This window comes from Notolepis coatsorum (genome assembly GCF_963971535.1).
Source record: "Notolepis coatsorum genome assembly, chromosome: 8".
Taxonomy (NCBI): Eukaryota; Metazoa; Chordata; class Actinopteri; order Aulopiformes; family Paralepididae; genus Notolepis; species Notolepis coatsorum.
In genome coordinates this window covers 60,237,710-60,254,281 of record NC_140172.1, presented here as the reverse complement: position 1 = coordinate 60,254,281, position 16,572 = coordinate 60,237,710, and the positions used below count along the sequence as shown (strand labels likewise).

At 42.6% G+C, this 16,572-nt stretch overlaps 1 protein-coding gene across 1 annotated transcript in view; it reads left to right on the top strand.

Annotated features, from left to right (window-relative positions):
- The window catches only part of rnf167 (ring finger protein 167), a 71,333-nt gene extending 59,452 nt beyond the window's left edge, over positions 1-11,881 (top strand). Inside the window, exon 10 of the mRNA XM_084320773.1 lies at positions 7,249-11,881. Within this exon, the coding sequence (XP_084176899.1) occupies positions 7,249-7,688 (440 nt within the window). The 3' untranslated portion in view covers positions 7,689-11,881. The remainder of the gene's footprint in view (positions 1-7,248) is intronic.
- Positions 11,882-16,572: the final 4,691 nt, after the last annotated feature.

The following is a 16,572-nucleotide window of genomic DNA, read 5'->3' as shown; positions in this document are numbered from 1 at the left end:
TCGCGAGAGGTTAAGCAGTGGTCCGAGAGCTCAGAGGTCACGCTACAAGACACACTGGAGGACGTCGACTGGGGTATGCTCCGGTCGAGCTCCAGTGACGTCAGTGAATATGCTGATTAGGGGTAAGAATCGCCAGAGACCTCACGATACGATACTATCGCGATACTTGCGTCCTAAATATATCGAGATACGCTGAGTATTGCGATATTAATATTGCGATTAAAATTTTTATATATATATTTTTTTGTATTACCTTTTACCTGTAGTAAAACTGTCGACATGTTTTATCTAATAAAATAAAGTTCAGTCTGTTCATCTCACTTCAATCATTTTTATTGCAGAACATGGTATTTTCTCAAGCAGACGGATGTAAACACTGTAATCTGTGTTGCATGTACCTGACAAACTGAACTGTTTGTATTACAGTCATATTCCAACTTAACTGAATGCACATGTGTGTGTGTGGACTACTGTACTATTACAGGTATTGAAATGAACAATGCAACTTCCTTATACAAAAAATAAATAAATATATATATATATATATACCGGTATATATATATTTTTCTTTATCTACTTTTTCTCCCCATTTTCTATTTTTTCTCCCATCCCAATTTCGTATGATCCAATTCTACCCTCCCCTGTCTCGAACGTTGTTAGACCATGCCTCCCACTGGTCGGCTGCAAAGTGGACCAAGCCTTGCATCACGTGTCCCCTCCGGTACACGAGGAGGCAGCTGTCGCATCTTTTCACCTGTACAGCGCAATCTCTCAGCGGCGAGGAGTAACGTGTGGAAGGCTCACGCTGCCCCCGTTGCTTCCTGATTCTGCTGTACAGGCGCACCAACCGACCTGTAGGAGTCGCTGTCCACAACGTCCGATCCCCACCCACCGGCTTTCCCACCCCCTAATACTGCCAATTGTATTAGTATGAACGACCAGCCAAGCCGGAAGCAACGGCGAGAGCTGGGCTCGAACCCAGCATCTCCTGCGTTAGTGGCGAGCGCCTTGCCCCCACTGTGCCACTTAGCCGCCCATTATATATATATTTTTTTATGAATAATTTAATATTGATACTTGGCGTCCCTGTATCGATACAGTATCGCCACGCAAAGTATCGTGATACTACTACGTATCGATTTTTTCCCCCACCCCTAATGCTGATGTTGTTGTTAGCTTTATAGCAACGTTAGCTGACGGTATTGTCCCCACGAAGAAGGTGAGTGTTTTCCCAAACCAGAAACCTTGGGGGGACAATTCCATCCGAGTGGCCCTGAATGCTCGTACCGCTGCTTACAACTCGGGCCGAGCATCGGGAAGTATGGAAGAGTATAAGGTAGCAGCCTATATGCTACGCAAAGAGGTGCAGGCTGCTAAACGGCGATATGCGAACAAGATGGAGACACAGATGGCACAGAGCGGCACGAGAGGCTTATGGCGGGGAGTACGAACGATAACTGGTTATAAAGTCAGCCCCCCCCTCAATAGTGAGTGCCGATGCCTCTCTCGCGTATTAACTCAACTCCTTTTACGCGTGGTTTGGAGCAAGCAGTGGCGACGTTAGCTCACCGGCTAACGACGTCACTGACGCACCGGCTGCCGCGGGGTTCATCAGCGGAGGGGGGACACACTCATTGACGGAACACAGCGTGAGATTAGCGTTCAGGGGTGTAAATACTCGGAAAGCAGCTGGCCCAGATGGGATAACGGGACGAATACTTAAGTCCTGTGCAAATCAGCTGGCCCCAGTATTTACATCCATATTCAATCTATCCCTGGCTGAGTACGTGGTCCTTGCCTGCTTCAAAAGGTCAACTATAATCCCTGTGCCAAAAAACTCCTCTCCAGCAGGCCTTAACTCATTCTGCGCCATCGCTTAATGCGCTAGAAGGCGCTATTACGCCAGCGATGTAAGTCAATGGGGCGCTTGCTTAAAATATATCTTTTATTAAAGCTATGGGTCTAATACACCAGTCAATTGTCAGTGAGTTGCTTCCAGTCAACATCCACGAAACAGATTGTTTTTTCATCAGTTCATTTCTGTTTTATACCGTTTCGAATATGAATATAGTTTGGGTGCTTCAGAGTAATTCCAGGAAAATACGCGATAATAGCCCTTTAGTGCAATACACTACGATAATAGCCCTTAGTGGAATACACTAAACACGTTGTCATTTTTCACCTGATTATCGAATCTTCCTGAAATCAACGCTAGATCATCATTATTATCCTTCCTCATGCAAGAATGAAAAGAGCCCTGGACCGTGGGGCTCCCCCGCCACCTCCCACCCAACGGCACACAGCCACACACAAACAGAGACAGCGTCGATCGGGGTAGAAAGAAATATCAGTGTTCTTACCTGGTATCTGATGTAATGCAAAAGAAATAATCCAATTATCTGATCGCCATTCCAAATTTAGCTTGTGGAGGTCCGTCCCACATTACAGAGCGTTACTCATGAACGGGCGGGCAGGGTTACTGTTCCATGCCATCGTTGTAAAGCCCTGCCTCGTCTGAGTATTTAAACCCCGCCCGCACGGCTCAGATCGAAAAGAAACTACACCATTTCTAATAGAGTGAAATACCTGCTGGAAGGCGTAGGCAGCTGTATTTGCCCTTTTGCGAGCTCAGACCCATTCCCAATGATAACATCAGGCTGGATGGATGAACATTTATGGATATAGCTAATAAAAGAAATAACGATTAAAACCCGACTTTTCTCGTGATTGGCGCTGAATGTTTGGCGAGTTAACCCGACTTTTTTCGTGATTGGCGCAGAATGAGTTAATGACTACAGACCGGTGGCACTCACCTCTGTGGTCATGAAATGCTTTGAGAGGCTGGTCAAGGATTACATCTGTGCCTCCCTCCCCTCCCCAGTAACATGGACCCATTGCAGTTTGCATACAGGACAAACCAGTCCACTGACGATGCAGTCTCCCAAGTACTACACAACACACTATCTCACCTTGACAGTCAGAAGGGGGGCTATGTGAGATTGCTGTTCATTGACTATAGTTCAGCTTTCAACACCATAGTCCCCACCAGACTGGTTGACAAGCTGATCGATCTGGGTCTGAGCTCCGCCATGAGCGCCTGGATCTTGGACTTTCTAAGTGACAGGCCCCAGGCGGTCAGGGTGGGGGGGGTCATACCTCCAGCAAAATCACCCTGAGTATCGGGTCCCCCCAGGGCTGCGTTCTGAGCCCCCTGCTGTATTCACTGTACACACATGACTGTGTGGCCAGGTTCAGCTCCAACTCCATAGTGAAGGACGACACAGTGGTGGTGGGGCTGATCTCTAACAATGACGAGAAGGCCTATCGGGAGTAGGGATGGGTATCGTTAGGATTTTATCGATACTACTACTCTTATCGATACTGCTTAAAGGTTCGGTACTTTATCGATACTCTTATCGGTTATTTTTTATTCTTTTGCAAGAAAAAAAAACAATTAAGAACGGAATCGGCATTGCTTTATTATTTATAACTTTATAAATAAATATTATAAATAAATATAATAAATAAATATTATTTCTTCAGCAACGGTAACCCTGTGACACTCGTTCACCCTATCCTCTGCCATCCTTCCTCTAGCTGCTAGGGTGAAGGGACTTTGGGCTTGGCTGGGACCGGTGGTGGTAGAGGGAGGAGGGGTGGGCTGGGACATGGTGGCTGCAGCCTCAGCCTGACGATCTATAAAAAGTTGTCATCTTTCAAATATATTTGTAGCTAAACAATTAGCTAAGCAATTATATTTGATTTATTAGCCTATTCGTAATAATTCGTTATTAGCCTAGCTAACTTCGTATCTTGGCTTACCTGCAGTGGACGTGGATGCAGATGCAACACTGCGAGCAAAGCAGTCGAAAACGGTGCATTTCTGCAGACTAATGTTATGTTTTGCCAACATGTTTTTATAAATTGCTCGTATTGCCACGAGGCACTCCAGAGAGTGGTGCGCTCAGCAGAGCGTACTACGGGTATTGCACTACCACTCCTGCAGGACTTTATAACAGGAGGTGCAAATCCAGAGCCTGCAGAATTATGAAAGATCCCCACCACCCCAACAACAGCCTGTTCAAGCTGCTGCGGTCAGGCAAGCGCCTACGGTCACACGCTGCAAGAACAGAGAGACTCCGGCTCAGCTTCTTCCCCCAGGCCATCAGAACACTGAAGTTACTGAACTCTCCACTCACAAGTACACATGAGCACACATAGACACTCGCACACACAACACTCATGCGGCAACCGCTAAAACAATCACTTAAACAAAATGTCACTTTAAAGTAGGGATGTTCGATATTGGCTTTTTTACCTATACCGATATTGTCCAACTCTTCATTTCCGATACCGATATCAACCGATACTGATATATGCAGGGTTCCCCCCCCCCCCCCCCCAAAAAACGGAATAATTTCAGGTAATTAACATTACATATTTCTTGTCGTGGAATTAACAACATTATGCATACTTTTGACGATAAATAAAATCAGAATTTGTTCTTACTTGCTTGCCTGGGTAAATAAAGGTTAAATAAATGTAAATAAATAAATAAAAACACGATACAGATCATTTCCGATATCACATTTTAATGCCAATATCGGTAGGCCGATAATATCGGACATCCCTACTTTAAAGGAAGGGGGTACTAATAGTATAGTTTAGATACATTAACACATTCAGAGCCGGCCGGTTATGACCAAATTAGATGCTGGACTGGGGAGTGCACACTGGCCACGTGGTGATGAAGGCCCAGCAACGCCTCTACCACCTCAGGCGACTTAAAAAATGTGGCATGGGGGGCCCACAGAACCTCAGGGCCTTCTACAGAGGCACCACGGAGAGCGTACTGACAGGATGCACCACCGCATGGTTTGGAAATGCCAACCAAAGCGACCGCAGAGCACTGGAGAGAGTAGTGCGAACGGCCGAGAAGATCTGTGGAAGCAAGCTACCCACCATAGTCTGTATCTTCACCGAGCGGTGCGTCAGCAAGGCACACAGGATTCTGAAAGACCCCAGCAACCCCAACCATAAACTGTTTGAGCTCATGCAGTCTGGCAGACGGTAGCGGAGTCTCAGATCCACCTCCAAAAGAACTTTGAACAGCTACTTCCACCGGGTCAATAGGCTACTGACTGAGAGACTGAGTCTGAACCATCATGGTCACGTACAAAATGTCTTGTTGAAGTAATATTGTATAGTATAGGATTATCTTAAGTATATTTGTTGTATTGCAATGTATTGTATTTGTATGTATATAATGTATTTTATGTATATTATTTATTTAATGTATGTGCACACTACTACGGTTGAGGAGTTTAGGAAAACAAGAATCTCACGTTTTCGGAATGTATACAGTATGTATACATTCTAAAAGCTGTGACAATATCGGTCTTGTAGGCCAGCGCTTTAATCAATGGGAGGACGGGGATATTTGCGAATGCTTAAACTATATCTTAAATTATGGCTATGGGTCTAATACACCCGTCGCTTATCAATGACTTGCTTGCAGTCAACATGTACGAAACGGATTGTTTTTTTATCGATACATTTCCGTTTTATACCGTTTTGAATACGAGTATAGTTTTGGAGATTTCTAGTAATTCCAGAGAAAGACGCGATAATAGCCCTTTAGTGGAATACACAAAACACGTTGAAATCTTTCGGCTGATTTATGAATCGTTTTCAAATAAACGCTAGATTATCGATACTGTATGTGTCCTTATGCACGCTAGAGAAGCGGGCTGAAAAATCGCTTATCCGTGTCTTGCTCCGCGCCAACGGCACACACACACGCTCCGATGGCGGTGAAAGGAACATCTGATTAACCCAAGACTGGTAACATAGAGTCTTTACCTCACATCAGATGTTCTGCAAAAAGATTAATCCAATTCCTGATCGCCATTCCAAATATCGATCACGTCCATTGATCCAACGTTATAGTCCAAAACACATAATCCATGCTGCTCCCTGCCTCCCCAGTCAATGTGGTAACACGATACTGCATGCCCGAGAAGGGAAACCCGGACCGGAGTTTTTTTTCTGATGCACATACCCAGCCAATCCAATCCAATGATGTGCAATACCATCCGGGAGACGATAGGCGGCGGTATTTGCCCTTTTGCGAGCTCAGACCCATTCCTAACGATAACATCAGGTTGGATGGATGAAAATGAATGGATATCGCTAATAAAAGAAATAACGATTAAAACCCAACTATACTCGTGATTGGCACGCAAGCGATGGCGAGTTAACCCAACTATCATCGTGATTGGCACGGAATGGGTTAAGAGTTAAAATTTGAAATTGTATATTGTATAGTAGTGTATATAGGAACCAGTTTCTCAGGAACTTAGAATGTATTTTTTTTAATCATGCATATGTTGTGTCTTACCTATTTTATTTTTTCTATGCCTATTTTTATTATTGTATTTTGCACAATCAATGCAGGCATGACCACCCGCATTTCACTGTATCCCCTGGTATGTATGTGACAAATAAACCTTGATTCTTGATTCTTGACAATTATTGAGAGTAGATTAATTTGAATATGGCCACCAGTGAAGTAATCAGGGACACTGAATCATTGTGTTGTGTTAATTATAGCTCCATGAAATGATGTAGATGAACAAATAGCAATACCTTGTCTTATAGGGACTGCTACCTTATCATGTCATTGAGCTGTAATTACTAAATGTGTGCAAAACAGTTTAGAGTTTTGCGATGTGTGTGAGATTACTGTATGTGCAAAATAAATCTGCATTGTTTTTGGTTATGTGCCCCTTTAATTTAAATTTAATTTACTTTTGGTCCCCTAAAATTGGGGGGCTGGGTGTCTGTGTAAAAATGACTACAATTCCTACACGGATGACCAGATATGGATGTAAACACCCTTGAATTAAATCTGGAAGTCTGAACGTTAACCTCATAGTCATTGTTCCATTTCAACTCCAATGTGCTGGAGAACATAACCAAATTAACAAAAATAAATTTTCACTGCATAGTATTGATCATTAACTCCTCACAGCTTTAATTTCATATTTAATTACATTATAGTTTTCATTCATTATACATTTTCTTCTACTAATTCTGTTGTAAAGTTAAATAGCATTTAAAGGCATATGGGTGTTCTGTAAAAGCATATGGTTCTGAATATATAATAACAGTTTGACTAAAGGTGTTTTTTCTGTACAGATAATGGGTTCCGTCTGAAGCGTTCTCACTGTTCTCGTCTCTTCTCAGCATACCACTGCAAGTGCGTGGATCCCTGGCTCACACAGACCAAGAAGACGTGCCCCGTGTGCAAGCAGCGCGTGACGCGGCCCAACCCGGACTACTCAGAATCCGAGTCCGACGATGAGGGCAGAAGAGGCGGCGAGGAGGAAGGGGCAGAGGGTGACACGGAGCGCACCCCTTTGCTTCGCCCCTCTTCCTCTAACCTGGGGTCCCCCTCCGGCATCCCCACAGCCTACGAAGCCACCGTTACCACGGTAACCACTGCCCAGTGCCTAGCCTCCCCCACCCACGGCGACTCGCCTGTCCTGGGCTTCCAAGGCTACGATGGCTACTACTCCCCCCATGAGGAGACGGACTCCGAAACGGATGAGGCGGGAGAGGAGGACCCCCAGCCCACCGAAGACGACGCGGCTCAGCTCATCGGTAGAGGTGCCGTCGGGGTCTGAGACGGGGTCAGAGACGGGGCCCGACATTAGTTGTGCTAAAAAATTTGAATTTGTTTTTATCTGGAAGAGGCGTCTGTTACCGGGTGTGTTGTCACCACGTTACCGTATGAAGTATGCATGTTTGTCTATGAAAGAGTCTCAGCCATAGACTTTTAAAACACTTGCCATTTTGGTTCATTCTAACAGAATATTTTTACCCGATATAGGCAGGAGAACCTGCTTGTTTGTGTTTAAACACAACTGTACTGTAGCTCTTATCCACAGATCCTATCCACAAGCCCCACAGTATCGCCTTCAGTTTATAGGCTTCAGATATTTGTTTGTTGGAGCTAAAAATAATATCCGTTTTTAGCTCTATTTGAAACTCTGCAGAGCAGTCCAGTCCTTTCTAATCCACTTCAGTTTACTTTCATTTTCACTCTCCAGTTGGTTTTGTGGGGGAACAAAAATATTTCAGCTACAATTGTGCTTGAAGAACCATCCACTGGCTAAAATAGCCAAGTGTAATTTTTTGCTGACGACACTTTAAGTAAGGAGAGGATGTGCGTGTGTGTGTGTGTGTGTGTGTCCATTTGAAGCTAATGTCCAATAAGAAAATATAAATGAATGCCCTCCGAATAGTAACGTTGGTATCTGAGCCTCAGCCAAACAAATACTTTGGGCGAGCCCTAGACCAGTGTCTAAAGTTCTCTACTTTCACAAATCGATAATGTCTCTTGTCGCAAGTGAAATTATTCCTTGGATTCTGATTGTTACATACAATTTAATTACATTTACATTCAGTTTAGCCCTGATAAGACATAATTACGAGTATTAATACGTATTAAAGTCACCGTGGGTCGATGCAGTATCTGCACTAGTTTTTTTATATAATGACATTGCCATGCCTCAAATGGATTATAAGTAGTAAATATACCCCATCTGACCTAAGCACTATAGTGTTGCATTGATTGATTGATTGATTGAAAATGTTATTAACAGATTGCAGAATGGGTACAATACAGTACAGCTCAATACACAATTGTTAAGGGGATGCAGACCAGAGAAAGACTTTCGTCTTGTTTACATCAGGGTCCCCCATTTTCAATTCATCGTAAGGCACAGATTGAAACGGGCTGCCAGATTATAATACAGCCTCATAGTACAGTAAATGTTATTTCTAGGGATTTTATATGATTTTAAGCCTGAAATGAATGATCAAATGAATCCTGTGTAGCTAAATGCAATGAATGTTGTGGTCTCGATTATGATTTTGGGGAGTAACTATTGTAGTTTCTAAGGGAAACATCCAAGCGTTCACACTAACTTTTATACTCTCTGTATGTGGGGATTTATGTCCCATAAATCCAGCTTCACAACCGTTTGTTGTTTTAATTATGATTCACTTGATTTTTGGCAGGACCTGTAGTTCGGGGATATGCCAAGAGAGGAAATGTCTGATGATTTTTTTTTAATCCTGTCAAGTTGTGGATGTTTTTAAAAGTTACTTTTCCATTTTATTTCATATGTAATTCCACAGTCAAATTATACAATGAATGATAGAATATTACAAATATATTACGCAAAAATGTTTCTGCTGCTTGTCATGTATATTTGATTGATTGTGCTATATGGTCGGTCTGAAAGCGCTCTAAATCTTCGCTTTATCAAGTTGTCGATTTGAACAAACTCTGGTATATCATCAACATATTATGGGTCTTTTAGGCTGTAGTTACATTAGTTGTTTCATTGGAATCTGTGTCGCCCAATCATACCAGGATTCCTTTTAGCCTAATTGACAGATTGATGATTTTGCATAATATTTTCGTAAATGCAACAATATAATGTGATGGGAAGTAAGAGCAGGACAAGTAATGTGGACTAAGATTTTACACAAGCAGTGTGTGAAGAGGAAGAGAGTTTAAAAGCAATCCAATCACGGGAGTTGCATAACATGCCAATTGTGGACACGCAGTCTCAGAAATTGAAGTTGAAATGACGAGTGTAATCGTAGCCTTAAAGACCTTTTCACATAGGACACAACAACATCATTGCTGCACTCTGAAATCCATTATCTCCCAACGGCTTGGGCCACATGCCATGCCAACATTTTCCTCCACAGAAAATACTTTGTGTGCTGTGACGAATCCCCAGAGCCTCCAATAGAAACGAAAGGCAGCCAGGCAGGCAGAGGAGGGAAAGCTGATACTGGCACTATACAATTTCCTGGTTTCTACAAACACTGTTCAAACCAAATGCACAATGCCAGCCAGGTATGTTTAAAAAATTAAATGTAGATGTTATTATCTATCGTTCTACTCTTCTCCTGAAAACCCAGATCAGCGCTGCTCAGATCATGTCCTATTTTAATCTTTTTGTGTGCAAAGGAATCAGATAATGAGAAATTATTGTTTGATTTCACAAAATTTTTATTTTATCATTATTTGGTTCTTTTCATTAAAGACACAATCAAATGTAGATACAGAAATATTTTGTGAACCTTTTTTCTTCTTTTTAATTTTTATACAAAGTGATATAGACATCCTGCTTAACCCCAGCAAGCCTGGCTGGCTGTTTTTATATTGATTGTTAATGGAGCTCCGCTGTGGCACCACCTTCTGACTTCACAACAATTTTCTCTATGAACATAGTCTCTAAGAAAGAAATGTAAGATTAGGCCATGATCATTTTACCATGCAACACAGAAACCAACTCTTGACATTGTGAAGTAGTTGAAGAACATAGATTACTATTGGTTGTTATGGTTTCCACCTGACTTTAAATGTGGATTTTCTGGTTTCGACAAGCACAAGAGAGATCTATGCGTCTTTTGTTTTACAGCGACTGTTTTACAGCATCTGAGTGCCGTGGGTTTCTATGTTGCATAGTAAAATTATTCTGGCAAATATAGATTTTAGCCAGAGGCTTTAGCCATAGAAAATACTTTTATTAGCCTTTGTCTGCCTATGTTTGTATACTGTATATACTGTATATTAAAGTATTTGTTAGGGAAATTAAGGGACACTAAATCATTCACCTTCCAATTTGTTTTTCTTGTATAGCTGTTCTATATGGTCGACTAGGAAATGTGTTGTCAGCTGCTGTATGTATATGACTGTGCCCATATATCAAGATACACTCCGTATTCCTTCATATGGTGAAGACTGAGAAAGGATATGCCATTAGGCTTAGGGCTGAACAAGTCGTCTACATTTTTATGAAATCACAATAAGCAATAGTGCAATATCCAAGTTGCAGCAGGCTGCAATATTTGATAACTGTGAAATGTGTCAAAATACTAGGGCTGTCCTCGATTAAAGAGATTCTTAGTCGACTAATAGTCACCTGGAATTTGTTGATTGCTTAGGCCTAGTTGATTTAATCAACAAATCTGTTAAATTGTTTCCCCACATGCAATCATGCAGAAGGACCACTTTAAATCCTGTGCCTACCAGAGATGTGCTCATCGTTTTTTTTAGGAACTAAGTATTTCAGCATGGAAAAAAAACTCACAACTAATCCACTAACAAATTCATGGTCGACTAAGACCAAACTGGCCGATTAATTGACTAAGAGGGGACAGCCAACAGAATACCAGTCTAGATTAAGTATTCTACTGCTGCAGAGATGCCTTTGTCTACAAATTATATTCTACAGATGTAAGAAAACTGAATTGTTCCATAAAAATTATAATGACGCTAAGAATACTATTCCCTCTAATGTAATGAATCATATTTAAGTTGAAATATCTGTAAAAAATGTAATTGTGTGTTTTCCCCCATATCGTTCAGCCCTAATTAGGTTATCCCTAAAAGCTTTAGGCTACTGAGGTTGACTAGAAACAGCTGATTTGTCAGTTCAGTCTGATTGCAACACAGTTCCCGGGTTAGAGACGTATGTGCAGCATGCCACAAATGTTGCTTTAGGTTTGAACAGGAAAGTATTGGTCACTAAGCATTGCCATTCTAGATTTGTTTGTTTTTTAAACATTTTAAACATAAATAACTGTTAATCAATTCATTTTTTTTTTATTATTATTATTAGAATGTGCCTGATTGCACAAATATTACAAATTTACGGCTTAAATAAGTATAATATACATGTACCACACTACCTTTTTAAAGCAGTTTTTAAGAAGCTATGAAATGTTCTTAATCTGTGTTTGGGAAACTGTCTCTCAATGTGTGATTTCCTGGGGATTAAAAGTCAAACTGAAATAAGATTGAATTTTTTTTGTCTAAAATATGGAAATGTGTTATAAGCATGTGTTTTGCATCTGCATATCAAAGTGTTGATCTTTTTACTAGGAGCCCCTTAGTTTGATAGAATGTTCACCTCATCGATTATTATAAAAATTATTTCATTTAAAGGACCAATCCGTGATAAAAACGTAAATGGGCCCCACCACCACCAAAAAAATAACAATTATTTAAATGCAATGAATTGCATCGCAATGAGAGAACCCTCCAATTGGTGATGTAACCAACTAGGATGTCAAATCCAGAATTAAAGCCTCAAAGTCTGATCCCCATTCATTGTCTCAACTGTCCTGTGGAACAGGAAGAACATTGTGAACTCTTGAACTGGGTGACATCCTCCTTTTAAGAAGTTTATGGTTTTAAGTTTGCGTCTTGCATGGTTGCCTCTACCTTCTGTGCGTGAATGTGAGCTATAAGTACCTCACGTCAAGTTTTAAGTAGACATTGATTGATTGATTGATTGATTGATTGAAAACTTTATTAACAGATTGCAGAATGGGTACAATACAGTACAGCTCAATACACAGTAAGATTCTGATCAAACTGGCCAGTATCACGTCTTCGTCTGTTTGGCCCTCCATCCAATTCCTCTGCGTTGTGTACTTTTAATGGTCCTGACGTCTCCGATACTCGTAGATAAGATCCTTATCTCCCCCCGTTAGTGCAATCCATAAACCATAATAATTCCCCACCTCCGTAAGAATTCGACACTTCGACAACGTGAAATACCTTACAAGGAAAAGCGTGGTTTTATTTCTCTAAACAGAAACCTCAGCTCAGATGTTAACAGATTGTATTGTCCTTGAAGAGTATATTTCTAATGATCTTTCGGTGTGTTCATATATCGTCCTTTTGTTATTCAGTCCAATAGTGTTCAGGCCTGGTCGTCAGCCTAACCCTCCTCGTGTTAGCCGAAGCTACTGTAATGATGATGTGGCATTCTCCCTTCCCCCCCCCCTCCGTGGTGGAGGAGGAAGTGTCTTCGTGTGATCTCAGTCCTACTCGCTCTTGGTCATATTCTGGTCTGCCTTACACCCGGAAACACCGTTCGATTTATAGATGTTCGTCGTCGCAACGACGGCCCCGCCTTCTGGTTGTCATGCGACGTGTTGTCATGACAACTGCATAACCTTTAACACTAATAAACTCACGTTTCATTAAGATGAACCTCTCCCTCCTGGGCCTACAGTACACTCTTATCTGTGTTCTTCCAAGGAATGCAAAACAAAACACCCTCGCTGGCAGTGTATTCAATCCGCTGGTCACCGTTCTATCACCGTCTCCTGCTTCCATGCACATTTCGATCTACCATTTTAGCTGTGGTCATCTCTCCCCAATCTATACATCACATACATTGAAAAAGCACCGTTTTCTCTCAATCCCCCCTTGATTCTTATCACCCCTCAGAATCATAAGACTACTTGGTTTTTCAATTAATTATACACAAAAATAGACTCATAACAATTAGGGCCCCGCCGTCTGCTGTTTTTCCTTTTGTTTTCCATTACCCGCATCACACCCAAACCAGAAAGGATAAACAACGGTCATGGAGGAGAGAGAGAGAGAGACAGAGAAAAACACAGATTGCAACTTTTCAAACGACACACCTAAACCCTTCGGCCCCCCTATTAGGTACACCTACGTCCAAATCAGAGCGCTCCCTTCCCTCTCTTACAGTACACCTCCCATCTCGGGCCGGTCCCGTCTTCTATCTAGGGCAAGGGCCCCTTTCAGTGACGGCTCCTTTCCTGAGCTGGTCCCCCCCTCCAGGGCGCGGTCCCCTAGGCAAAAATGTCTCCCCTGGTCTGCTACTGCTCAGTGTCTCTGGCTGTCCTCTCCACATCTGCTCCTCCACCGCCGCCGTCTCCTCTCTCTCGTCGTGGATGATCTGTGTACCAGGCGTCGGTGCCTGGCCCCTGCGGCTTCCTCCTCCTCCAGTCGGTCTCCTGGTCATCTCCATCGCTGTCGGTGTCATTCCCCCCTTGAAAGCAGAAACACAACACCGGCAGTCGTCTGTACAATCGACTTCCCTTGTTTTGCTATTAGTCTACCATGGCTTTGGGCCTGCAGCTCGTTCTCTATATATTTTTTTTCCTCTGCAAGCCCCTATTTGTTCTCTATTAGTCCCCCACCTTCTCAACACCCATATCTAATCCTACAGGGCTGTTCCCTGTTTTGTTGTCTTCCGGCGTGACACCAGCAGCTAAACGATACCCACTCGGCGCTCTACGTTTGTCCCACGGGTGACCCCCAGCGCGCGCCAGTTCTTTCTGGTGACGTGTCCCCTCAAGACTCTGCCTATTTATTAGGTGTGAGAAGGCCCCACTGGAATTCAAACTCCCTCTTTATTCAATAATTAACCCATTCAAATAACTGCACCATCTTTCTGTGCAATTCTTATTTAATCCATTGTATAATTAAACTCTATATCTAATATTATTATTATAATAATAATCCACTCTGTGCTAAATATTCCCCTATGGGTAATGAAAACTCCCCAGCACTACCCCCCCTCCACCACTAGGTGGCGACCTACTCCTCCTCTATGGTGGTTTAGTTGACGTGTCACTTCCTGATTCTAAACCCCTCGTGGCTCTGCTGCCATTTTAACTCGGTGCAAATGGCTACTCTCTCAACAAACGAACGCTGCCCTTCCTTCTAAGGCCTAAAAACACAGCTGTTTTTCCTCTCTTTCCTATCCATTATCAGGGGACGCTTTCTCAGACTAATACTCTTGCCTGATCGGACATAATACACACTGGTACAATCTCCTTTCGACTTTCCTTCTGTTATGAAAACAGTCCCGCCATAACAATTTTTCGATCTGATTCAAGCGTTCCCCCCCCCCCTTTCCTCATCTCGCATTTACCCTCCTTAAACCAAAACTGTGCAGCCTGCCTCGTTTGCTTTTCATTCTCTGTAGATAACCCCCTCGATTTTCACCATGGCTCTCTGCTCATATTATTACAGCTGGCATTCTCTCTGTCGAACTAGAAATGTTTACGTTTACGGATTCACTATCTGTTCGTTTTTATTTGGCTTAAAAGATCAAAACAACCGTGTGCACAGTGAACTCACATTTTTTATCGGAGCGCTGTTTCCCCTACAGCGCTGGTTCGCCTCCTGACCGCTCGACTCGCCGCTCTCTCCCAGGGCTGGCCGGCCTTGCTTCGATCATGATTCTCCCACACATTGATGACTGTTGTCCACTGTCGCCCCATTATTGAAAAAGTCTTTATCCGTTGTTCTTATCTCTTGCAAATCCGGCTGTCATCAACAACCAACAACAACCAACTGTTCCCGTTGTTTTAATCTCTTGCAAATCCGGGTCCCAACGGCACCAACTGTAAGATTCTGATCAAACTGGCCAGTATCACGTCTTCGTCTGTTTGGCCCTCCATCCAATTCCTCTGCGTTGTGTACTTTTAATGGTCCTGACGTCTCCGATACTGGTAGATAAGATCCTTATCTCCCCCCGTTAGTGCAATCCATAAACCATAATAATTCCCCACCTCCGTAAGAATTCGACACTTCGACAACGTGAAATACCTTACAAGGAAAAGCGTGGTTTTATTTCTCTAAACAGAAACCTCAGCTCAGATGTTAACAGATTGTATTGTCCTTGAAGAGTATATTTCTAATGATCTTTTGGTGTGTTCATATATCGTCCTTTTGTTATTCAGTCCAATAGTGTTCAGGCCTGGTCGTCAGCCTAACCCTCCTCGTGTTAGCCGAAGCTACTGTAATGATGATGTGGCATTCTCCCTTCCCCCCCCCTCCGTGGTGGAGGAGGAAGTGTCTTCGTGTGATCTCAGTCCTACTCGCTCTTGGTCATATTCTGGTCTGCCTTACACCCGGAAACACCGTTCGATTTATAGATGTTCGTCGTCGCAACGACGGCCCCGCCTTCTGGTTGTCATGCGACGTGTTGTCATGACAACTGCATAACCTTTAACACTAATAAACTCACGTTTCATTAAGATGAACCTCTCTCCCTCCTGGGCCTACAGTACACTCTTATCTGTGTTCTTCCAAGGAATGCAAAACAAAACACCCTCGCTGGCAGTGTATTCAATCCGCTGGTCACCGTTCTATCACCGTCTCCTGCTTCCATGCACATTTCGATCTACCATTTTAGCTGTGGTCATCTCTCCCCAATCTATACATCACATACATTGAAAAAGCACCGTTTTCTCTCAATACACACAATTGTTAAGGGGATGCAGACCAGAGAAAGACTTTCATCTTGTTTACATCAGGGTCCCCCATTTTCAATTCATCAGGAATATAGTTTACAACATTGTATAAGTGAGATTCAAAGCCGTACCATCCCAGTGGCTTACATAGTGGTTTACACTGGTCCATCCAGCCATTTTACCCTAAAGAATAGTGTTCCTGAAATTAACCCCTCTTTGAATTTAGAATAGTATGTACCGGTCTTTTCCCTTGAACTATTCAGAGTAACCAATTGGAGCAACCCGGTGATAATTTGCTACGTTGAATGAATAATGTCAATGGAGAAAATGCTGAGCCAAAACAATGCATCCGTCAAGGTAATTAGAGAGCCTGACATTGGCTTGTAGACCTTTTGTCTCCATATCATTAGGGGCCAAGTACATTTATTGTCTATTTTCTTTATTCTGTAT